General features: G+C 47.4%; 1 protein-coding gene across 3 annotated transcripts in view; it reads right to left on the bottom strand.

Moving 5' to 3' along the window:
- Smoc1 (SPARC related modular calcium binding 1) overlaps positions 1-17,001 on the bottom strand; it is a 159,995-nt gene that overhangs the window by 30,266 nt on the left and 112,728 nt on the right. The window contains exons 5-7 of one of the 3 annotated variants that reach the window (XM_021201601.2): positions 16,300-16,347; positions 2,787-2,843; positions 522-602 (exon numbers count right to left, since the gene is read on the bottom strand). In XM_021201601.2, the coding sequence (XP_021057260.1) occupies positions 522-602; positions 2,787-2,843; positions 16,300-16,347 (186 nt within the window). Of the gene's footprint in view, positions 1-521; positions 603-2,786; positions 2,877-16,299; positions 16,348-17,001 lie in introns of all 3 variants that reach the window. The other 2 variants (XM_021201600.2, XM_029540956.1) reach the window with 2 other exon arrangements.

Here is a 17,001-nt window from a genome sequence, read left to right as displayed (position 1 = left end):
CATTCAGATAAGGCAAGCCAAATATTAAAACATACCACCACGTCCTCTCGGCCTCAGAAGTACAGCGTCCCCGCTGACGGGGACAGAGAGGGGCAAAAAAAAAAAAAAAAAAAAAAAATAGAAACCAGAAGAGGCTAACTAATTCATCTGATCTCCTTATGTTATAGCTGTAGAAAATGAAGATAATACACATTAAATGGCTCATGTAAAAGATGACAGAATGGCACAACCCCAACACTTGGGAGGCTGGGATGGAGGGAACACCGGTTTGAGACTGGCTTGGGCTACATAATGAGAATCTGTCTCCGAAAAGGAATTAGAGAGAAAAACAGAAGAGGAAGAAGTGGAGGGGTGAGGGTGGTGTGAGAGGAGGAGAAGGAGGAAGGGAAGGCAGATGGGAGAGGAAAAAAAGGAAACAGAGAGAAGAAAACAAGCCCACATGATTAGAAGTCATAGAGCAGCTGTGGTGCATCGAGGGACAGAGGGTTGAATTCGTATATAATTCAAGGAAGGTTATTTACCTGAATTTCTTACGTTGGTGTTATTCAACTTGGAGTCTTTGATTACCAAGTGCTTAATCCATAAGGTAGGGGCTGTGATTTCTCGAAAAAAAAATAAACAAGAGAGAAAGAAAAATGTGTGTAAATAGGTGGGCAAAAAGAAGTAGACAAAACAGAATGCAACCCAGATTTTTTTTTTTTTTCCCCCTTAAATATTGTTTATTGGCAGTGGGCTGGAAGGGATGGCAGATTTAGCATTCACAGGCAACACCGCACACGCGAGGGCAGCAGCAAGAGTGATGGGAAAGAGCCTGAAGGCCCCTCTTCAATAGCAAGTGGTAGGCTGGGGCCTGGAGTGTTGATGGAGCAGCCTTAGATCAGCTCTGATTAGTAGGCGTGGTTAGAGATGAAGAGAGATTCACTGGCTGCGGCTCCAGACTGGCCGCTTGGCAACCCAGATTTTTAATAAGCATTTTAGAAGCCTAGGCATTAAAGCTTCAGCTATCTTCCTCTTGGCATATTGACCCCATCCCAGTGCCAACACACTCTCTCTTCCTTGCGACGGAAGTGCTTCTGCCCATCAGCTTTTAAGCTACAACCAGGGCATCCTGTGCTGGAACCCAGAGTGGTCAGAATCCAGAGGCACCAAGCCACTCCATCAAGGAATACAAATATTATCCCAGGAGGTGAGGAACATGGACCAAGCCAAGTCTCTCTCAGCTGCTTCCCTGGGAGACGATTTAAAGGGGATAAATCAACAAAGGAATGCCAAACACACCACAGAGACTATTTTAGAGGAAACAGCTGAACCACAGCAGATTCAGCCTGCAGAGCCTCTGCTCCATGTGGGGAAGAAGGGACTGAGTTGTGCAGGTGGGGCACACACCAAGCACCTTCATCTAGGCCACCCCAGGGTAGCTGTAGGCTCTCAGCAGGCTAAGTAAGGGTGTGGAAATTCTGTGGGGTCATCCAAATATACTATGCAGCAACCAGATAGTCAATGACAGCACCAGGATGGTCTCCCCAGATGACATCATCTCTATTCTCTACCTAAACACCTAGGATCCACACTTTCTAATGACAAAGGAGGGTGTTGGTGGATTATAGAGACTCCCCTTTCAGTTCTCTCTGAGCTGCTCCTGGCCCATTCCCTAGCCATGGGACCACGGCTTTGTTTAACTTCTCTGTCCCCTGTCCAATGATGCAGATACACTCAGCAGAGAACTGGTAAAAATCTTGCTATAGGGTGTATTCTGAAAGCTGAACTTCATTATCAAGCTTTCTGGAAACCTTACTCTCTCTGTTAACAGGGATCTAGAGCACTCAGTAAAGTCCCCACAGAATAGAATCCCAAGTATATTCACCTTGAGAAGAGTCTGGGCTTCTTCGCCCCAGCTCCTCCAATCCACTCTCCTTGCCTCCTGCGACTCCTGATTTTGATATGGTCATCATCTACTTACTTAGAATGCTTCTCCCAAATGTCCCAAATCAACTCCCCCAGATCCCCATGCCCTAGCCCAGCTAACCCCACTCACCGGTCTCTTTCCCCTACTTTTCTAATGGTGGCACAAACCCACACCTTCTCCCCCTTGCTCCTGGCCAGACCTCACTGTCTGGAACACCCAGATTCCTTCCTTCTCCTCAAAAGCTCCAGCTCATGACCCACATCTTCACTACTCTTCCCAGAACAATGGCAACTCTTTCTTCCGTAAATGTCTATCACAATGAAGACCAGGACCACAGGACTCAGTTCATGGAGCGCTCTCATGGTTGCCACGAGAGCACGGACATTCATATACCTCCTTCTCATCCCACAGAAACCCAGTACAACTCTAGGCACAGAGTGCAGTCCTAAATGCTGAGTCACATGCTGAGGAGGCGTCCCCAGTCTCACTGCCTTTCCCACCATGACTCCCTGGTCTTGGCAGCTGGGAGGGTCTGTCTAAACCATGTTTTTGTTGGACATTGGCTACAGGCAGGAAGCCTGAGAAGAGCAGAGGGCCAGTCCAGAAGTAGAGAGTGTGTACCAATTACTTGGAAGCGTCACGTTTTTTTAAAGGTTAGGACAACCCAGTTTGCACTGGGAAAATTTGAAATTAAAAACTAAAATATTAATAATAATAATAATGGAACTTAAACATGCAAAGCTAATAATACCTTGCCCAATTCTGAAATTAAAAAAAAAAAAAAACAATGACGCTTAAACAAACATGTAACGCTAATATCTTGCCCAATTCTGAACATGGGTGGAGGGAATAAGATTAGGAACTACTATGGTGGGCTTACCATCTCCATCGAACACAGGCTGGGTCTCCATCGTGGGCGTGGGTTTAGAGCCGTCATCTGAATTGAGGGTTAAAAAGAAACGAAAGGAGACTACCATTATTGAGGTAAATACTATCTACTCTCAGAACTGTTGAATGGTTGGGGTTTGTACAAGACCAAAGAAAAAGGGAGAGGAAGAAGAGAGAGTCGGAGAAGGGAAGCGGAACCGGACAGGGACAACAACAAAGCAAATCCAGGTGTGAGAGCATCCCAGGGACTCACAAGGAGCTAGGTCTCATGGCAGTGAAGGCTCCTTTCTCATAAACCTGAGGATGCTGTAGGACTCTCCCAGCCCATCCCCCCAAAAGCAGACTAGGGCAGGAGGCTGCTCCCACAGCGGCCCGGATGGTTGGGTTGATGCTGGCAGCCCCATGGCATGAAAGCTTGATGTCTTCTCTTCCTCCTCGTCCTCCAGTACAAGGTAAGCAGTTTAGAAACTTTCCTAACGGCCCTGGTTAGCTTGGACCAGGATGATACTCCCTTTCAGACTCCTAGCTATCTTTCTATCCTTGCCTTAACTAGAGAAGATGGGAAGCGTCTGTCTGTCTGTCTGTCTGTCTGTCTGTCTGTCTGTCTGTCTGTCTCTCTCTCTCTCTCTCTCTCTGTCTCTCTCCAGCACGCTGGAGCATTAACAATGTGAAAGAGCATGCTCTGGAATAAGCATGGCCGATAAGCATGATGGGAAGCAACCTGGGAAGTTGCTGACATCACCTGGCTTGCATACTTGTCTCACAGCTGATGAGAGTAGGGTGCCCCAGGCAGCAAAGCCCCAGGGCTTATCACTCAGGACCTTTTGCATCTCTTTCTGCAGAGCAAGAACCTCCATGCGTCGGGAGGTAGAACACAGTTTGTTTATCTACCTGCCCAGGCTCTGCTTTTATCCAGGCTCAGGATCCTCAGCTTAGAGGAGCATTTTCCAACAGTTTTCACTGTTGCGCATTTAAAGAGTTTTTATAGATGATTTTCTCCAGTCGCCGCCTAAGAACATTTTAGGAGGTAGATGAAAATAAACATTCCTGTACTGTGTACACCCATTTGTACTATCTACGTGAAAAGAGTTCGTTTTTCAATCCCCAAGAAGCCATTCCACTACCACCACCATCCATCTTGAAAATAGTTTAGAGACTTTTCTTTGTTTTCTCCCCCCTCCCCCCATGGGAGGAGAAAGGTTGAGGGCTATTGTCTCAGCCTTTGATGATGAACACCAATGGGCTCCTCTCAAGTCCCCCCAGAGATCATTGGGAAGGGAGCACTGTATTCCCTGAGCATTAACTACTTATAGAGAAGGAAGGCTAGCTCTCAAGTAATCTGTGAGCCACCAATCAGACCACCAGTAGTCACAGGTCCCCACCTTCCAAGGCTCCGGTACCTTCAGAGTTTCCCCCTGCATCTTATTAGAGAAGGGAGAGAAAACAGCTCTGATCTCTTGCTGGTGTCAACCTTCAGAGATGCACATCCTCCCCGGATACCGAGTCCAGCAGGCTGACAGTGCTGTGATGCCTGACCCTGTGTCACTGCCATGTGCTGACCCCAAGACCCAATTCTCACTGGGGCCAGAGCTATCCCGAAACTACCCAACAATCGTCCCAAGAAATGAGATGGCAAAAAGAGATGCTTACTACAAACAGTGTGCTGAATATCTTATTTGCCCCAGACTGGATTTCTAATGGGCATCTTTTGATGTCAAACCATGTGAGCTTGATTTGGAAGTCATTGCGGGAGAATAAACACCAAACAGTCACACAATGTCATGTTTTACAAGAGCATCACTTTCCTGACTCTAATAACGCCTCTTTCCACTGAACTCAACAAGCCCCTGAAAGGAGTCTCCTGACACCTGCCATGTACATTTGGTCTGGTCACTTCTTCCAGATGCAGAGGTCAGTGTGAATGAATAGTTCAGCTGCAGTGTTCTCAGACATGTCCTCATGGGGTGGCTTCACGTTAGGAGCCTTGAGAGCTAACAAAGGAGAAGCAGGAGGTCAACAGGGGGAGTCCAAAGCTCAGGTAATATTTCATATTTGATGTAGACATTAAAATGTCTATATGAGAGCAAGATAACTAAAAATAGTCTGCCTCTTTCTCCTGGCATCCAGATGAGAGCCCGGGCTGGTCACCTGGTCTATCCATCAACACAGAAGGTCTGAGGAGAGCACGGAGGTCTTTCTGAGGAAGATTTGCACTTCTGGCGGTTGGGGGTCCCATGGACTGCTCAGACACAGGTACAGAAGACCACAGAGCATGGAGCTGAGGCAGGGGACTGAGTCTTCCTGCTGGGTAGGGTCACCGAGGGTGAAGAGATACAGCTGCTCTGGACAGGGAGGCTTTCGATGGAAAGCTTTATGAAGTGAGAAAAGTCAAGGTCCCCTGCTGCCAGGAGCCACCTGTGAAATCCAGTGCACCCCAAAGCCAGGAAGCCACGCCAAATCCAACGGGCCCTCTAACCAGCATCTCCGGGCACCTGGGCACCTGGCTCCGGACCCACCAAATAAGAACTTTTTTTTTTTTTTCAAATGAACATAAGTCCAAGGCTTGGGTCCAAGGTCCACAGCAGTTCTGCTTCCTGGCAAACCTTGGAGAAGCACCAGGCCACACACTGGGCCCTGGATTCTACATGTACTGTTGGCTTCCTGATTCCTAGTGGGACCTCACACTGGCCCTTGTTTATATCCATACATTGCCTAACCTAAACTCTTCACTTTATTTCTCTGGGTAGCACTATCCTCTGCCCACAAGATGCCTGCATTGTAAGCTGCAGGACATGGGCACCACACCCCATGGTGTGGGTAACTCTAACATACTCTTAAAGAAGCCATTCTCACCAGGAGTCCTAATGTCTTATTCAAATTACTTACTTTGAAGACTGAATTTATGAAATTAACTTGCTATCAACATTTTAAAATTGGATAAACCATGTAATTCGATAAGATCACAACCTTATTTTAAAACTAGGCAAAATATTTTAATAAGTGTTTTACACACACAGACAGACATAGAAGTAAAAACACACTAATCATAGTCAATGCCACTCATCATTAGGAAAGACAAATTCACACATGAAAGATGACCATGGTGCTACTTGCCTGTGAGTCCAGCATTTGTAGGGCAAGGGAGGAGGTGTTACACAAGCTCAAGGCTAGCCTGTGCTACTTAGTGAGTTTCAAACCAGTCATGGCTACACAACAAGTTCCTCTCCTAAACAAACAAACCAACCCCCCCTGAGAACTTGTCCATATAGTTTAAAGAAAAATATATCCGAGTCTCACTTTACTTGTGTGTGTGTGTGTGTGTGTGTGTGTGTGTGTGTGTGTGTGATAATTTCATGCCTGGTGCTTACTCTGGGTGATTTTCTTTTGGACTTCAAATACTAAGATTTTATTTCTCCTTAACACCCAAACACTCTTCCAGACTACGGGGGAAAAAACAGTGTCGGAAGGAAGGTTTCGAAGATTATAAATTTCTTATACAAAGGAGAAAAAAAATACATATTTGAAAATAAAAATAAACAAATAAATAAGGCAAATGAGAGAATTTCTCAAGCGTGACGCTAAGATCAGCAATCACAATCCCATTATTGTAGTTTGCAATGCTTGGTTTCTGGCCGGTGGCTTTCCTTCGCTAGCTGCACCATCCGCCAGGGAGGGGGAAGCCATCAGGCAGATGAAAGGCTTGAGGCTCAGTGCAAGTCAGGCCTCAGAGGCAGTGAGCAGCTTTGGAAACTACCCATGCTCTGATGTTTGGCTTTCCAAGGTTGCCCAGCCCCCAACCATGCCTTGTCCTTGCAGGTGCGGCCCCTGCATGGGCTCTGGGAGCCTGTAAAGACAGTGGGTGTGTGTGTGTGACAGCACAGAGAAGGCCTGGCCCACGCACAGACAGCTGGAAGTCACTTCGACCCCCATGACACTGTTCAAAGCCTCCTCTGTTTGGCTTTTTGATTTCTGATTGACATTGGCTGGCGAGGGGAGATAAATGCTGGGCGGAAGACAATGTTGATCCGCTCTGACTACTCTCAAGGAAAGACTTTTCAGAATAACAAACAAAACAAAACAAAACCCCCAAAACATTGGTGTGCTTAAGGGGCTGAATAGAGCCCAAGAGATCCAGGGAAGCAGGCTGGCCCTTTGAAGGGGCTGGCAAGTCCATTGAGGAGTTAATTGTCTGGGTGTACAATGAGTTTATTCTGACCACATACAAAGAGCTTTCTCTTCCAGGTTCTTCAAAAGCAAGTGTGTCAAAGGGGCCAGAGGAGGAATCTGTATTAACAGCATCTCTTGGGGTTTTCTGAGGTGGAGTATGAGTAATAAGAAAATAGATAGATAGATAGATAGATAGATAGATAGATAGATAGATAGATAGATAGATAGATAGATAGATAGATCAATAAATAAATAGCCTGTGGTCCCCACCCGAAACTTGAGATTTAGAAGATTTCTCCAGCAAGCCCAAGCTCCCTCAGATTCCTGAATTCATCTCAAACCACATCAACTACTGTAACCCTCCCTTATATTCTTTTATGACACCACTGTCCATCATCTTTTCTAGGAATAAACCGATAATGCCTGATAGAACTACAAAGTTCTTGTGTTTGAAGGGATCAGATTTGTGTGATTCAAGGTGGAGTACAGAAGTCCGGGTAACTTCTTTGAGCAGAGCTACCCCGGGTCACTGCAGGAGGGTGGAATGCTTGCTAACCCCAGCATCTCCTGAAAGGCATGGCTCCTGGGGAAGGAGGTTCTTAAGTGGGCTGCAAGTTGTCCCTGTGATGAACAGTGAAAATACCTGACGCTCTCCTAAGCAATGTTTGCAGCTGTTTCTGCCCCCCTGCACCCTTCCCCTTCCCGGGAAGAGCAAAGGTAAAGCTGGCTTTTGCAGGCACTTTCCCCTTGCCCCCAAGTCATGCATTCTTCTGAATAAGAGGAACAACCCAGGGCTAGCTAGGAATGCAGATGAGGGGCAGACAAAAAGGGAGAGAAGTTGAAGAGAAAAAGAGAAGGGAGAGGAAGAGGAGGAGGGAAAGGAAGATAGAGCAAGAGGCACCTGCAGCACATGAATCAGTTAAAGACTGGATTCACACAGAACTCAACTGACTTCTTTAAAATGTTTTATTGTGAAGAGATGTGCTTAAGTTTACACAAATACAATGTCACATTCTACTTTACATAGGGGCTTAGCCACGGGCAAGGGACAGCACTGGTAGAGTGTTTGCCTTGAGACACAAGCCTTGAGTTTGATCCCAAGCAAGGCATAACCCAACTCTGTTTGTATGCACCCATAATCCTAGAACTTGGGAGGGAGAGGCAGGAAGATCAGAAGTTCAAAGCCAGCCTGGAATACATAGGGGAGGTCTAGAATCTCCACACACCACCATGGATACTGACAAATGACTGTAATTATATATGCTCAAAAGGATAGAACAAAATCAAAATCATCCATCTTACCCAGACCCCAGCAGTTTCACACACACACACACACACACACACACACACACACACACACCTGTTTATGTGTGTACAACTCTGAATTATTTTACCTATGTACAGAGTCACATCACATCGCTGTCATACAGAACTATCCCATCTCCACAGAGGCTGCCATGGATCTCCTCTTTATGGTCACACTTTCCCTGTCCTCTATCCTATCATCACCTGGCAACTCCTTGCTTGCTCTCTACCTCTATAATGTTGTCATTTCTAGGATGTTGTATGATTAGGATTGTGTAACATCTAATCTGGAATATGGTGTGTGTGTGTGTGTGTACTTTGCACAACGCCCTTGAGACCTTCCCAAGTTCCAAGATATACTGCTGAGTATCATCTGTGGTACAGGTGTGACACAGCTCATTGCAATTGCTGGAGGGCACTTGGGTTGTCCCTATTTTGACATTATAGATAAAGCTGCTATATATTACTTATGGGTGACTTGTGTGGCTGGCTTCATTTCCTTAAAATAAGGTTCTGGAATATAATTGATAAATTCGAGTTAACTTTATGCTTCAATTTTTTTAACAGAAACTTGCAGTCAGGCATGGTGGCTCACGCCTCTAATGCCAGCACTTAGAAGGCTAAAGCCATAGACAGACTCTCAAAGGAATGAAAGAAAGGAGGGGTGGGGGAGGGTGGAGCTGGAGAGATGGGAGAGGAAGCAGAGGGGAGGGGGATTTCCAACACATTTCCCATCATGGCTGTGCTATTTAAATCCTCCCCAGTAGTGTAAGAGGGATGTGGCTTCTCTGCCACCTCGCCAACATTTAGTATGGGGACTATTTTTAACCCTTCTAATCGTGACAGCTCACCATGGTCTTCATTTGCATTCCCTATGACGTCAAACATCTTCCATGAGTTCTTTGCCCTCTGTAGATCGGCTTTAGTGAAGTGTCTATGTACGTAGCCTGCCCACTTGTTAGTTTAAACTTTTCCTAACTGTTGAGTCTATGGAGCTGAGTGTATGTTCTAGTCAAAAGTCCTGTGTCCGGCAGATGTTTTGTAAATATTCCCTCATTCATGTCTTGAGTGGTAAAAATGTTCTCACAGACTCTTTTATAAGTTGTAACAGCTTTGCATTCTACGGTGTGGACTATGATCCGGCGTGGGTTATTTTTCATAAAGCATGACATTGAGGTTGAGGTTTTAAGAATTTTCTGTTATTTTTCTGTTTGTTTAATATTTGTTTTAATTCGGCATATGTGAGTGTGTCTGCATCAGACAGGAGTCCACAGAAGTCAGAAGTCAGTGTCTGATCTGCTGGAATTGGAATTGGAGCTGTGGGTGTTAGGAGGGGCCTGATGTGAATTCTGGGTCCTGAACTCCGGTCCTCTGGAAGAGCAGCAGCCACTTGTAACTGCTGGACCACTCTCCAGCTCCCGTTTTTCTACTGTGTTTGATCTGTGGATGCCAGTTGCTACAGAACCCTTGGCTGGGGAGTGGCAGCTGTCCTTTCTATACTGAATTGCCTTTGTCTCTCTATCAGACTTCTATTCCGGTGTGAGAGTTTCTACTTTCTCTCTTCTCCATTGACTTAGATTTATTGTCCTTCCTCCAACACCTCACTGTCTTAACTGTCATAGCTTTGTGTCTTAAAAAAAGATAAAAAAAAAAAAAATCACCCCACCCACTTTTCCCCTTTTAAGAAGTGTTTTAGCTAGTCTGATGTGTTGCCTTTGCACAGAAATCTGACAAAAAACGGTCCTAAATCTCATTATCTATCTTCCTGCAGGTACAGAATCAGGGCAGAGAGACCTGGGAATGGCAGGTCATCCACCTTCATGCAGGTGCCGTGTGTCCCTCAGAGCTAAGGAATAGAAATGGCCCTGAGACACACCCAGGCACATCACCTCATTCCAAGCTGTCTCTAACTTGGTGTTCTCTGCTTTGAACTTAACTCAGGAACAATGAGCAAGCAAACTTATTCCCACTGGCCTGTAAGCCCTGAGTTCTCTCATCTGGACTTCACAGGCTCTGGGACTGATCACCCAAAGGGTGTGAGAATTTGCCAAAAGTCCATACTCATTTCAGGTAGCTCCTCTCAGGGTCTTTCCTTGGAGGCCTTGACTAGAGCAGCTCCAGCCAGGACTGTTTGAAGAGGTGACCCACCTCCTCTTCCAGGCAGAAGGGACAAGTTCTAAGACTCTAGAAACTGTTGGTCCCTGAAAGGCCCACATCTACATAAAGATTACTTCCATCACAAAAGGCTGAGGACCTAATAGTCCTGATGGAAACCCACAAAAGGAGGCTGGTGTTCTCACCATTTTCGCTCAAGACTACCGCTTCAGTCACTATAATGGACAGGAGCCTTGCAAGCTCCAAATAAGTATGTACCCAACAAACGAAGCAGGCACAGAGCACCGACAGTTACTAATGTCACCAGGGACTCAAATACGCAGCACAGGTTAAAATCATAGGCTCAAGGATGATACTTTGTGTGTAGGCTATCCCTGGACAGCCAGCCTGGTACATCTCAACCAGACTTAGGGCACTGGAGCACATCTCCTTCAGGTCAGCTCACTGCCCTTGCCCTCAACTGTGAGGCCAAGTTTGGAGGCCACAGAGTGCATCTCTTTTACCTGGAATACCTGCCACCCATCACCCCTGCCCTAAGCCATCCATCAGTACATTCTGACCCACCTCCTGAGGGGCACAGGTCCCAGGTTGGCATCCTTCTGCAGACCAGACACCACAAGATCCTCTAAAAATAGAGACATAGACAGGGACCTTGGGGAAATAATCGTGACTCACTCCTTACTCAAGGCACACAGTGCGGAGCAGCCAGAGAGGGATTAAAAAGAACTCTCTACCCATTAAAGGTGAGTTGGGCTCAGCCTATTCTGAGACTGGCTTGACGAATACAGAAGTTTCCAAAGAAAGCCTTATGTAAACTATATCCATGGTTTTGTTTCTCTCTCACTTACTTAAAACAAGAAAGTCTCAGACCCCTTATAGGAAAATGAGAAATTTTCAGAAAACTTCCTCTCATGACCCTTGCCTTTCACTGGCTGTGTGTCCCAGCATCAGCCCAGCTGCAGGACTCTATGACTCTGAGCCATCAAGAGGGACACTAAAAACCGTTCTGCGCATGCTCTCTGGATCCCTCCATCCACTGTTTTTTTTATCACTCTCCAGTTTCCTCACATAAGTTGAGAATTGTCATCCTGGTACCTCATGGGGGTGGTGGTGGTGGGTGCACAGCAAGGCAGTGCTCCACACCCCCACCCCCACCCCTGTGTTACCCTGGCTAGCTCACCTAAAAGTTCTTTACATTCTAGCTCAAAAAGAAATGGGTTACCTCACTCAGGATGATATCCCAAAACAATGAATCTATGAAATTCTTAGGCAAATGGATGTATCTGGAGGATATCATCATGAGTGAGGTAACCCAATCACAAAAGAAGATACTTGACATGCACTCACTGATAAGTGGATATTAGCCCAGAAACCTAGAATACCCAAGATACAATTTCCAAAACACAAGAAAATCAAGAAGAAGAAAGACCAACATGTGGATACTTCATTCCTCCCTAAAATAGGGAATAAAATACCCATGGATAGAGTTGCAGAGACAAAGTTTGGAGCTAAGTCAAAAGGATGGACCATCCAGAGACTGCCCCACCCAGGGGTCCATCCCATAATCAGCCACCAAACGCAGACACTATTGCATATGCCAGCAAGATTTTGCTGAAAGGACCCTGATATAGCTGTCCCCTGTGAGGCTATACAGAAGTGGATGCTCACAGTCATCTATAGGATGGAACACAGGGCCCCCAATAGAGGAGCTAGAGAAAGTACCCAAGGAGCTGAAGGGGTCTGCAACCCTATAGGTGGAACAACAATATGAACTAACCAGTAACCCCAGAGCTCCTGTCTCTAGCTGCATATGTAGCAGAAGATGGCCTAGTCGGCCATCATTGGGAAGTGAGTCCCCTTGGTCTTGCAAACTTTATATGCCCCATACAGGGGAACACCAGGGCCAAGAAGAGGGAGTGGGTGGGTAGGGGAGAAGGGCGGGGGGGGGAGGGTATAGGGGACTTTGGGGATAACATTTGAAATGTAAATGAAGAAAATATCAAATAAAATAATTTTAAAAAAGAAGAAGAAACGGGTGAGGAAAGCTCACCACCCACCTCCACCTCGGCACAGGCTGCTCCAGACCTGTCAGTCCTCTGCAAGCTCAGCCTGCTTCCCAGCCACTGCCCTTTGGACTACATCAGTGAAAACCCCAATCAGTCCATCTCTCAGCTCCTGCGGCCTCCAGCTGTTTTAGCAGTAGAGTCTCAGGGCAAGAGGGACTGCTGGGGTCCTCTTCCTTTCTTCAGATCCGCCTCCGTGGCATCAATAAAACACATGTGGGTGCAGGTGTGCACCACCCCCATGTACGCGCCCCACCCCCATCTGTCTTCAAGGACCAGGACCAGAGGAGGAGAGGAGGGGGCAGCAGGATGGGATTGCCCCAGATCAATGGATATTTGAAACTCAAACACATGGCCCAGGCCCTACACTGCGTGTGTTAATTACCACACATGTGCCCATAAAGGAGTCCGTTAAACACAAGGGGCACAAAGAACAGAGCGAAGAGAGGACATTCCTGGGGATTAAGTAAATAGTCTGAAGTTGTGACCCTCCTCCCCTCCTGCAGCAGGAGCATCTGGGGAAGATAACAGTGGCCCCCCTCCTCCCCCACTTCTTCCCTCGGGCCCCACACCTGTGAACCTAGGCCCCCCAGCCTAGCCAAGCAGCAGTGACCTGCTGCTGCCTGGCCGCCCTCCCTCATGCTATCTCTCTGGCTGCCCACCCCCCAGCTCCCTGAACTCGGCGGCCTTTCTCCTCCTCTCCTTCCAAGGCCTAACTCCTGGCCTGCGACCAGACTCTGAGCAGTCGCACAATGCATCTTTTCATTCCATCTGGGCAGAGAGAACTGATCCTTCCCAGCCCCATTGGTGGGGCACGTTCAAGAAGGCAAGAGAGTTTGGGGAAGAGAGAAAATAGGTCCCATCCCTGCCTCGCACCCACATCCCTTATACCCTTAGACCTAAGGCTCTACCTTCCCTGCAGTCATACCCCTTGCGCTCCCAGGGGCCAGACCCACATCATTGCTCTGCCAGCCCCGACTCCTGAGAGATGCCTTGTGGGAGAAGGCACATGTGGGCATGAGCTCAGACAAGGGCCCTTTGTGCTGTCCCACCTGCTGCCCTGCGGAGCACATTCCATTTTTCAGTTCAGCTGAAAGAGGAACCTCTGCAGGTCGACACAGGATATTATGAATGCCCTCTCACACCCTGTCCCCATTCAAACTCCAGCTTCCTAGGCAGGTGTGGCTTCAAGTGGCCCTTCCTACAGGTGGCCCAAACTTGCTTTCTCTATATGCTTATGGCAAAGAAATGATCTTATACCTAAACTGATCCTCTAAGTGGAGGGAAAAGGAGACCCCTGTGCAGAGTTAAATCCCCAGCATAGAGTGAGATCTAGCACACACCATCACCCACCGCTTGGGCTGTCCTTTGCCTCCACTGGACCCCACAGGAAGAAGTAAGACAGCCATCGGGGCAAGGAAGCAAAGACCTGGGAACTGATAGTAATGGCACCATCTAGAAACGCAGTTCTCAACCTGTGGGTCGAGACCCCTTTGAGGGTTGCATCTCAGACATCCTGCATATCCAATATTTACAATTCGTAACAGCAGCAAAATTACTGATATGAAGTAGCAACAAAATAATTTTATGGTTGAGGGTCACCACTGTTAGCATTAGGAGTGGCTTATAGTTAGCCTCCAAATTCTACAATGACATCATCCCTAGGCGACAAGAACCCTCCTTCGTCTGTTGCCAGGGCAGCATGGGTATACCTTACCTGTGCACAGTGGTGTGCATCATTACCTGGCAACTATGTCACGGCCCAGATAAAAGACAGAGACCTGACCCATCTCTCTCTTTTCTCTTCCTCACTTCTCCCCCCCCCCCCTTCAACAAAGAACCTCTTTCGTGGGAACTGCGCTGGCTCGGCGTGAAACAAGTCACCTTTCAACAAACAACCACAACACAAGGGACTGAATTAAAGGGTCACAGCATTAGGAAGTCTGAGAACCACTGATCTAGAGGGAAGCTTCATTACTAGCATCACCCTGGAAGAATCAGGCTCCTGAGCCCTCCTCCTGTTCTGCTGGCTGATCCTGGTCTAAGAGGGAACAAAGGGTGTTCTCTGCCATCTACTGTAAATGCCACCGGCCGCTCACCGGCCCTTTCCAACTGGCTTAGTAGGAGCCAGGATGACCAGGAGCCGTCTGTTACCCATGGGGTACAAGCCACAGCAGCTAGGAGAGTCCTTTGGTATCCAGTGAAGAATGCAAACCTCTCAGACAGCCTTTCTGGGCAGCAAGCATCATGTGTCTCCCATTCCTTTTGATGGGTGGTCAGTTTTATATGACTGTCAACTATTTTTCTCTGCCATGAGGTCCTCACACCCAGAAGCAAAGGCAAGGGGTCTCCTGAAGTGTTGATATGCAGCATTAAGCAGAACGAAAGCAGGCCCTATTCCCAAACCTCCGGGCGCGATGCCAGAGACAGCGCTGGCGGAGTCAGACTTCCCTGCTCCCATCCCTGCTCTTCCATCCTGGCATTCCTGGTCGCATTCCCAGCTCTGGGAGGGACTTGAAAAGGCATCTCCTCCCTTCTTCCCACCTTCCGTCTTCAGGAAGAGAAGCCCCCGTAGGCCCACTGTTTTTAGTCCACGCTCAGGCCAACTGCTTCTTGGAGGACCATGTCTCAGAAACAGCTTCTCTGAGCCTTAACTCCGGTCCCAGTGCAGCGGCAGAAGCCAGTGGCTGCCCTGGTCTCCATGTTGCTGTGTGTGCAGCACTGCGTGATCTCTGCGCTGCTCACAGTATCCCCCCCCCCCACACACACACACAGACACACACACCAGGGACGCTTATGAGCATGCCCTTTCCAAAGCCTAGGTGAGGTGAGAAGCTTCAAATCAGCCTGAGCGGACAGAAGCTCAGCAGTGCCCGCGTGTGCGATGAGATGGGTAGGTGGCTGCTTTCCAGGTCGCCGTGTCTGCTGTCCCAGGAGCTGGCAGTTGTGAGCCCTAGTTGTGAGCCTCAAATTGACCTCTAAACCAGAAGGAGTGAGCAGCATACTGCAGGGACCAACTCACATCCAGAGTCCACTACAGCACTCAGACAAATACCAGCTATATAAAATGAGAGTACCAGGCTGAAACAAAAATGCGGGCCCTTTGTTAAAAGGAGCAGACAGGAAAAACTGTCATTATAAGTTCAAAATGGGAAACTTTACTCTCCCAAAGTATGTTTGTATGTATGTTTGTATGTGTGTATGTACGTATGTATGTATGTATGTATGTATGTATGTATCTCTTGAATTTTAATGGTAGTATATAATTTACTGGTTAATGTTACTCTAGGTTTAAACCAAAAATAAAAACCCAAAATAAAAACAAACAACAGCAGCAAAACATCTTGCTATGGAAGCCAAATCAAAAGCATCATACAAACTGGGTGATGCTTCAAGAACAAAATGGCCTGGCAGCAGACACGCATCAGACCAGTCTCTTCTGCCTCTGTTCATGTCACCATCCTCTTGGCATCAAGGCACCATGGCTGAAAATGTCAAGATGGCTGCACTGGCTGCATACCCATGACATCATCCTGGCCTTCAGGAAGAGATTCTGGATACATCGTGGAAGAGGGCAGGGCACAAAGGAGCTTACAAACTGGAGAGCCAAGGGTAGATGGGAGTGCTCTGCCTTCATCTTCTTCTTCGGTTGGTAGCTGACCAACTGAACTTCCATGACAGCTCGGTCGTCACCACTCTCTGAGCCATCCTTACCTCTAGTGCTTCAGAGAGGAAACTGGCAACGGGAGGCATATTTAGCCCCCCCCCCCCCAGACTCCTTCCCTCTCACCTAAGAACCCTGCTTACTCTGGCTTTCGAAGCAAACATTTAGACAAAGCATAAAACTCCACTCACCTTTTCTTCCTGAATTACCCTGGCTCAAGGGCTTGTCGGTAACTGGACCTTGGGCGAGAGAGGAAACAGAAGCGCAAGACTCAGATGACACTGTGGTCGGTATCCATCAAACACTTGGCAAAGCCCGATGTTATGAGCACATGGCCATGTATATATGTATTGTATATACACCAGGGATACTATATACAAAGTTAGTGTGCACATGCATGTCAAGTAGGGCTTGTTTAACATCAATGTCACTGATAAACTAGACTGTTTTGAGTTGAACTATGATTGCCAGGTTCCCTGGAACCAATCTTGACCCAGTTTTTACAAAACTCCACATCCGTGTAGTGCAAACATCTCCATACTTGTCCCCCACTTCCACACCCCTGCACGTACTCTCGTCTCACCAGCTCTGTGCTCTGAGCCACATCCAGTCACTAGGGCCAATTGAAAAGAAACCCCTCTTACTGAAAATGCAATGATTGACATCTCTTGCTGGTCAGGGCAGGAAATCGGTGATTTTCCATCTGCATTAAGTAGAAAATTGTTGGCCCAATTGTACCGAATGGGCCAAACAGTCTGAGGCATGGAAACAATTTTCTAGACACAGCCTGTTCTTCAAGGAGTGGGCAGCCTGTGTTCTGGCCAAACATTTGCCCCATTTCTTCTGGGATGCCACATGTCCCCGTCATCCAGGCCTGGCTCTGTGGCACCTGC

The sequence above is a fragment of the Mus pahari genome, chromosome 7 (assembly GCF_900095145.1).
Source record: "Mus pahari chromosome 7, PAHARI_EIJ_v1.1, whole genome shotgun sequence".
In the NCBI taxonomy this organism is placed as follows: Eukaryota; Metazoa; Chordata; class Mammalia; order Rodentia; family Muridae; genus Mus; species Mus pahari.
This window is presented reverse-complemented; position numbering and strand designations above follow the sequence as displayed.